Raw genomic sequence first — 8,690 nt, 5'->3', positions numbered from 1 at the left:
AAAGGAATATCTAGTATAAGAGTCAAAAAAGTTATGGAGAAGTGTAAAAGAAGTGCGTCTTTGCGAAAAACCAACGAAGTCACTATTTCCGCAGTCACACCTTGTTGGACTGAAATACCCTTGGCGGTCCTTTAAAAATTAGCGGACACAGTTTTAAAACGTCCTAGAGAATTAATCTGTGCTCTATCTATTATGGGGCTGTCCAACCCGACTGTGAATTGTACCCAAGCAACTAATATTAGAAGCAGAAAGAAGAAGAAGGGAAGCGAACCTGATCCCGTTATTTGTGGACGTAGTACCGGAGTGAAATTGTTTCGCTAATAACTGTTCTAAGATTTAGCCAATTTGGATGAAATTTACAACAAAAGTTAAAAAAAGTTATTAATTACGTGTGCAAAGTCGAGTTTATGTAGCAAGGGGTTAGGGCCTAAAAAGTAGAATGTAGGATGGCTTAAAACTTCAAATCATGTTTAGTTACTTAACAGCTTTCAAGGTATTCGGTAAGATTAGATTACATACATGGAGCTATGTTCCTATGGCATGACGTTGTCTTTTACTTAAGATGTCGGTTCATACTGTAGAATATACAATAATTTAAAATCAATTATTTTAAGAAGTAGCATCTAACAAAAAATTATATAAGCATAAACAGCACTTATACACCTCCCAAATAGTTGAATAAAATGTTAAACTTAGTTTCTAAACAAGTTGTAAAGGTAACTGGGCGACATATACGTGAAACTCCTGGGATCGGAATTCTTCTTTGTACTGGGTCCGCCAATGGGCTTGGTATTATAGTATCCAGGTGCGTGGAAAGGAAGCTCCCCTGGTCGGGACAGAGGAGGCCGTAACTGTTGCTCTTGTTTCTGCAGCTGTGGTGACTGCTCCTCATTCCCATCACTATATCCGGCAAACGGAGAAGGTCTGAACGGCAGCTTGAAGTTGGTTTCAGACCCGGCTGTTGCAGACGATGTTTGCAACGAATGAGGCCTAAACAGACCCATGGATATTGGCGTCTGTTGAGATACTTCTGCTGGTACTGGTGATGAAGACGGAAATCTCTGTGGACCTGTGTAGGTTAAGCTCTGTAACGAAGCTGGCGCTACAGTCTCCCAAGGCATGGCATATAGTTCGGCTTGCGAGTAGTAAGCAGGCAACTGCTGCTGAGCGTCCACTCGGCAGCAGAGTGAGATCAGGCAGAGATTAATGATGACAACAGCTGACAGCATTTTGAGTGTTTGGTGCAAGCGGCGATTGGTAACTTTATTTATATGGCTACTGCAATGTAATCCAATCCAATAGTTCAGTTCCGTTGCAGCTTGCAAGTGATACGTCACGCGGCACGCAGCTTCCGCTTCCATTATTTAACCCAAGTGCCCGTGACTAGTTATGCAACCTCAGTCGTAGCTACTCCCAACTGCAGCTGTTCAACTAAGCTCAAAATTTAACCAGCGCAGTCTGTCAGTCTGCCTGACGAACTCCCTAATTGAGAGTTCGAGTGGGGAGAAGAGTGGGGAATCGTTTAATGGGCGAAGGCGAGGCGTTCAACTTCTTTGCCGAAAATCGCTTTACGACACCTGACGCCTTTCGATTATGCGTTATAATTTTCTTTATATTTTTGTTGCTTGCGCAAACGAGATTTTGCAATTTTTGGGCCACTTAGTTCCAACTGCAAATTGGTGGTGCTGCTGATGTTTCTGTTAGTCTTGCTGATTTTGAGTTTTTTGAGTCCGCATTGTTGAATTTAGGCGCTCAACAGCCCATGTAACTGAGGCGCCCTTCAAGTTCCACAGCCAAGTTGCACAAATTTTACAGTCGACAAATTTGGAGCAAGTGAAAAGATAAGCCTTCTGCCAAAGATACATACAAGTACTACATACACGCACATGTAACCCTGAAAACTTGATGATTGCTTACAGGCCGAGGTCATTAGTACGATATGATAATAAAATAATCAATGAGAATTGTTATACCACTAAATCAATAAAGATCAAACAGTGCGTCGAATTGGTACAGCCATCCCGAAGACGAATTAATAGTTAAGTTAATTGGTAGCTTTATACTACATTATTATAATTTGTATAACAGCTTTTGAAAGAACTCTGTCTGGATGAACGCAAGGATCTCAGAAACTATAAAAGCTGGAATAATCAAAGTTGGCATCCGGATTCTCCTAGGTCCGAGAATAGACGAGTTTATTTTATTTTCCCCCACTACAGAATTTCGTCAATAACGTCCATATTTCAAAAGTTACATTAACCAAACTTTGCACACACCGTCTGGGTCAACGCCTGGATTTCAGAAACGGCTAGAGCACATTAACCAAACTTGGTATGTAGACTCTCCTAGTCCATAGGCCACACGAGTTTATTTTATTTTTTTGATTTCACCCTCAACTGGTATCCAGATTCTCCTAAGTCCGAGAAAGGTCGAGCTTGGGTCGTTCTCTCTTGTTTTTATCTTGCAAAACTAACTAACAAATAATTACATATGTAACAACAATAATATGTGCAATGTATGTGTAATAGCGGAAGCTATAGAACATTTTATAAAAATCTTGTAGTGGATCACATGGGTATACGTAGAAAAAAAATAATTAGAAATAAAAAGAATATGATAAATACGGATGATCAAGCTTAATGAAGAGTATCACTACAATTATTTTGAATGCCAAGAGAGGTTTTCTTTCAAATTTGATGTGCTTATGCATGTCAGCATCCGTTAACACGAGGCTCGCGTCCAGCCAAGAGCGGCTTTAGTTCGAATTTCTCGAAAAATAGTGTCCGCGTCCGGTCAGGAGAGTGTCCGCACAAGAGAGTTGAACTTGAAAGTACTTAAAAAGTACACCAAAACGAATGTTCTAGAAAGAGTGTCCGTCTAAGAGGGGTGTCCGTTAAGGGAGTTTTCACTGTCTTAACTATCTCGCATCCACTGTTAACTATCACGCATTCACTGCTCGCAATTTGAGGTCCCAAGTGCAACTTTCTTTGCACAGCGTCAGTGTTGAGCAGCGACTTAAGTTGGGCTTTGACATTTGTCTGTTATAATTTCATAACGGACGCAAAAGTTGAAGGGCATGTACATACATACATACATACATATGTATATGTATGTGGGAGTGTATGGTGTTTGTGCATTTTGATTGTACGAGTATTTACATTACCTTCACTTTTCATATTTTATGCTGCATGTTTGTCTGTGAATCTGTATGTGTGCTTGTTTGTCTGCTGCTGTTAGCCAGTCTCAGTTAAGCATTCGTTAAAACATGTCTTACTGCAATTCAAAGCAACATACTCGTACATACACACATAACGGAAATGATTTATGAACGCACGCGTTCCTGATGAACAAACACCCCAGCTTAACTGAATAGGTTACAAAAATGGTAAGAAATGTTTACCGCTGTTGCCGGAAAACAATCGAAGTGTTTAGAAAAGTGACAAATAATGGGGTATATATTGTATCCTTAGGTCATTCATCTTAAAGCGTAGAAGGGTTCCAACAAAGGCCGTTACTTATCTCCAGTGCTTTTCGCTGTATGTCCTTCCTCGATTGTTCTCCGGTGTGCCATATCCAAATGCTTTTGCAATGGAATATCGTGTGCTCCACGTTGTCCATGTGAATGGTTTGTCAAGTTGCTCGTATTGACATTGTTTGCATTTCATCCCGTTGGCTGCCCAATAGGTCGATCGATGCTACAGATTAGAGATTGGCATGGGCCGGCTATTTTCGGCCCGACACGACACGGCTACGAAATGAACTTTTGGAAACACGCATGCGCACGCACGAAGCAAATATTTTTAAGCACGGCCCAACACGAACCTGTTATTACCATTAAATGTAAAAACGAAAAATATATCCATATTAAGCACTTCGAATTTGTATTTATAGCTATTTGAGCAAAGAGAAGTCGAGCTCGTCGCTTATTGGAAATTGCTCCAGAAGTGGAAAAAGCTCGTTCACTTGTTGAAAAGCTGTCAGGGATATTGACAATATATCTTGATATTTGCCTAAGCAATTCCAATTTTTACTTTTTTCCAGTACTTTAACACACAAATCAACAGCACTACATATATACATATACAAGTAGTAGTTATATTCTTGACCTGCCCAGAAAATTTTGTTTGCATTATTAGTTTCCAAAAATTAAGAAAAGTCGCGTTGACTATATTTTTATTACTATTGTTGTTAATTTTGTTCGTGTTATATTCGTGTTTCTTCGTGTTTTGTCATGCCTTTTTAGCTCAACACGAACGCGCACGGCCACGCACGAGATCGGAATTTGCAACACGAACATGCGGGCCCACGCGTGGCACGAAGTGCCACGACCAAAAATACGACCCGTGCCCAGCGCTACTTTAGATACTGTTCTATATGCGCTTATTATCAGCGCGATTGATTCGAACGAAAAAACATCCTGTTTTAAGTGCTTTAATAACTGAAGCGAGGCGAAACCGCTGATGCAGTTTGTGGGTATACTACTGGAGTAAAATTATTTCCCTAACAACATTTGTTAGGATCGACCGATTTAGATGAACTTCAAGATGGACGTTACTTTTATGAAGCTTTGGAACGACTCGTGTAGCCTTAGAATTTGGAGAGTTTTCGTTTCCGAAATCTAGGCGGTGATCAAGAATATTTGGGGTCAAATGCTTTCTGTTGCCAAAACCCTATTTTTACCCTTCGGATATAGGGTTTAAAAAAAAGAGTAGAAAACTAAAACGCGGGTAACAGGTCATGAAGCGGGGGATCGAGTTGGTAACTTCCGATTACTGAGTTATATATAGGTCTGGTCTATCCCAGTCAACATATCGTGATCCTTCCTAGTCAATTGAAATTATAAATCAGTGGCTGAATTAACCACGGGTGTTTTTCGTAGGGGTTTTGCCGGTGTACCACTAGTAGTAGCTCGCGCTCCCGTTATTATACCTGGTACCCGGCTCACTAATTAATTTAATGTAATACTAAAACATTTTGTATACCCTGTACCCAACGGGTAAAAGGGTTTACTAGCTTAATACGAATGTATGTAGCATAAAAAAGGAGGCGTGGTAGACCCCACAGATTTAGTAGGAGGACAATTCTCCTACATTTTCTGTGCGTTTTACATTTTTCACTTGGGACAAGCCTAATATACTCCTGCACTGTGTATCTACAGATGGATCCCACAAAACACTTTCAGGGTGGTAAGAACGTGGATACAAGATCAAAATGTGGATAGGGTTGAGAACTCGCCATACTCCCGGGACATAATAACGATTGAGATCATTTGGGGGCTATTGTCCAAAAAATTACATGAAGGCGGGAGACAAGTTGACGATTCAGCCACAATTTTAATTTTTAAAGTATATGTTGAACTTATTCAGTTGAACGGGAGTGTACAGGCATATGTACGTAGATACACATATATTGTACACACAAGTGTAAATGTACGTAGTTATGTATTTTACAGCTCATTATTTATTATGCCTCAAAACTAAGTTAGCTTTAATTTCGCTTTTAAATAGGTTTTTAATTTCACACACCCACCCAAGCAAGCCCGTCACACATCTCACCCAGTGTCAAGTTCAAATTACACAATCCAGCCGCTATAATTAGGCTGAAGAAGAAGCATGGCGCATTTAAATGGAAGTATTGAAGAACGGAAGTATGGTCAAAAATTGGCCAGAGCGTCACGTGAACATCACGGCAATTTTAATACTCAACTAGCAGGTCTTGCTCGTCTTTGCTGGGCTAAGTATTTTTGCTTAAAATTATGAATTTAATTACTATTATATGCTATTTCTCTTCAGACACTCTCTAAAGTTTGTAAAGGAACTACCAAATTGAAAATTACTTTAGAGAGCTAGGGCATACATATAGTACAATAAATACTATGTGTGGTTATTCGGGCATAGCGACATATCTCCGACAACATATCTCCGCCTAGTACATCTTTGCGACGGATATATGTCCCTTTCGAGCGTCGTATCTCCGATCGGAGGTATGTCGTTTTGAAACGGAGGTACAATGGCTCAGATAATAATACATACCAAGAAGTTTGGTTAATGTGCGCTCAGCCGATCCGAAATCCAGGCGTTCATCCAGACAGAATATATATACTTTATGGGATATAGAATTTTCAGACCAGCTATCTTACCGTTTACACTGTGCGTTGATCACCAATCAGTCAGGACAAACTAGTTTATATACATATGTACTTGTATATACATAATACATGATTTATTTTACTTGGTTTCTACATAAAATATTACTTTTAAATATGTTTTGAATATACGAAATGCGTTTCCTTACAAAATGCTGGTGTATAAAATATACTATATGTATCTAACGCATTTAGAAGTAATTCAAGCATACGCTCAGAATAAGCGCAGAGCAACCACGTGACATCTATATAACGCATAAGTCGGCTATATAGAGCAGCAACAGCCCGATTTTTTAACAAGCTAGCAAAAAAAGTAATGATAAAGCCTGTGGATTGCATCTATTCTCCCCTTTTGATGGTCCCTTAATAGTAAGAATGCTGAAATTCACGATTTGGACGTGCTGAGTTTGGCTGGGTCGTCTGTTGGACGCTGTAGGACGATAGTGACAACTGATGGTGTGGTGTGACTGGTGTGGATACAAATGTCACCGGTGAAATGGTGGGAGTTGAACCGAATGCATAAAATGATTGGCTCCCATAATTTTGTCGATGATGCTGTGACAGTTCTTCTTCTCGATTAAATTTCTTTTGCTGGCTCTGACTTTTTTTACTATCATATTCGAACGATTGCTGATGCTCAGGTTGTAGCGTCGTCGGATATTTAAGGGCTTGGCTAGGGCGATAGACAGGCGGAGGGATTATATCATGTTGAGTACTAAAGGATGTAGGCAATTCAAATGAATGAGATTGCATTTGCACAAAACTCGTGGTACTGCCTCCTTGTTGTTGGTGTTTTTGGTGCTGCGGAACGCGCTGAAAATACTGTGTCTGTTCGTATGGCTCAGATTGACTCATCAACTGCTTATTCCATTGACCAATTTGCATTTGGCCGTGCGAATTAGTAGGAAGAGGAATATCAGGAACATATTGAACATTATTCGCAAACGAAGCAGTATTTGTAGTGCCGTGACCCTCAATATTTTTACCAGGAACAATATGTAGGGCATCCTGATTGGCTGTGGGTTGATGCGATTGTTGCTGTTGGTAATGGTTGACATTGGAGTATGGCGATTCTTTGTAGTAAAATTCCGTAGCCTCTTGATGACTGTGCATCTGGTCCTCAGCGCGATGTGCATAATATTGCTGGCTATAGGGTCCAACATAGCCATGTTGTTTATGTTTTTGATCGAAGTTCTCTTCATACTGCCCACTTAATAGGCTAGGCTTGCTGCTATATCTGCGCTCGTCGTACGCAAACTGCGGTTCCTGTCCTTCATGATGAGCTTCTGGATTATATTGCCAATGTCCAGTTGTGGTAACGGCATCGGTACTGGGTGCCCCTTCAGCCGGCAAATACTTGTGCGCGGGTCCATTGTAGCGGTAGCCATGCCTGTTGTTGTGCTGTAGCAACTTTTCGTAGAATAGGTGTTGGTGATCTTGTGAATTGGTCCTTGCGGGTTCTATGCCATGAAGCACCGCTTGGGTATCCATACAGGTAGCAATGAAAAGAAAAGCGGTCTATGTGAATAAATTTGATGTATGTAGTTTTGTAAGCATCAAGTGTCCAAAAATATACTCACAGCATAGAAGATCATTGTGTCCTTTTTTGTGTATGTATGTATGTATTAACGTACGTCTGTAAAATGTGTCTCTGCGCTATGTCCGTTGTATGTTGTTTTCGCTTCTGGTCAAGAGCTTTCAATGCCAAGCAAAACCATCGCATCAATAGTTTTTATAGGTTGGCAAAGTGTGACGCCAAACTCATGTCGCTTTAACATGAACCGCGCCATGATCTGTAGTAAGACGGCGAGTGCGTGTCATACTACATATGTATGTACATATGTATGTATGTACATATGTATGTATGTACATATGTATGTATGTACATATGTATGTACGTACATATGTACATATGTTCATACGTATTTGTACGTGGGTATATACATACATACATACATATGTATTTATGAATGTATGAGAGTTGCATAAAAAATTGTGCGACATCAAGTAGCTTGGCAAGCAACAAAATAATAGACAAAACAATATTTAAATTGCGATTACTCAGCTCGCAAAAACGTCGTGCATATGAACATGCAGAATTTTGTTGCAGACCGGACAAAAGAAATGACTTTTCTTGCTTCATTTTATTCAGCATTTATGAATCAAAATGTTCTTGGTGATGATGCATTGCGGAAGTGCAATTGTTTACTCCTAAAATAATAAAACATCTATTAAGAATACATATGTATGTACATACATTGTATGTATGTACAATGTTCTTAAACACATTCATTTATATCACATGTATATACATATGTATGTATGTATGCGTGTTCTTATACCGTTAGAACTGCTGTCAGCTCTGCCTTTACTAAATACAAGCGGGAGATCGGTATAAACGTAGGTAGCACTTTTACTTTTTGAACGAGTGTTTCATTTACCAAATTACACAATCCGCATGTTTGAATAAATAACGTAGTGGGGGTGTCAGCCAAAAAAAATTATTCATAACGGCGTAAAATTATAGCACACCCACATATTTATG

General features: G+C 39.7%; 2 protein-coding genes across 2 annotated transcripts; both read right to left on the bottom strand.

The window, feature by feature from the left end:
* Positions 1-692: 692 nt before the first annotated feature.
* Positions 693-1,361, bottom strand: LOC115629196. The gene has a single exon (XM_030525596.1). It carries the CDS (start codon positions 1,359-1,361, stop codon positions 693-695), a length of 669 nt encoding a protein of 222 aa, XP_030381456.1.
* A 4,836-nt stretch (positions 1,362-6,197) lies between these two features.
* LOC115629167 (PAX-interacting protein 1) lies at positions 6,198-8,586 on the bottom strand. Its single transcript, XM_030525539.1, has 3 exons — positions 8,488-8,586; positions 7,726-7,938; positions 6,198-7,663 (listed from the first exon to the last, which is right to left on the bottom strand). Exons 2-3 carry the CDS (start codon positions 7,738-7,740, stop codon positions 6,509-6,511), a joined length of 1,170 nt encoding a protein of 389 aa, XP_030381399.1. The 5' UTR covers positions 7,741-7,938; positions 8,488-8,586; the 3' UTR covers positions 6,198-6,508.
* Between the last annotated feature and the right edge of the window lie 104 nt (positions 8,587-8,690).

Source organism: Scaptodrosophila lebanonensis, unplaced genomic scaffold (assembly GCF_003285725.1).
Source record: "Scaptodrosophila lebanonensis strain 11010-0011.00,11010-0021.00 unplaced genomic scaffold, SlebRS2 tig00000136-arrow-arrow-pilon, whole genome shotgun sequence".
NCBI classification, from domain to species: Eukaryota; Metazoa; Arthropoda; class Insecta; order Diptera; family Drosophilidae; genus Scaptodrosophila; species Scaptodrosophila lebanonensis.
This window is presented reverse-complemented; position numbering and strand designations above follow the sequence as displayed.

Bases quoted from the DNA above. Each gene is read 5' to 3' on its own strand.
- LOC115629196 (XM_030525596.1), bottom strand. From the start codon at position 1,361: ATGGAAGCGGAAGCTGCGTGCCGCGTGACGTATCACTTGCAAGCTGCA.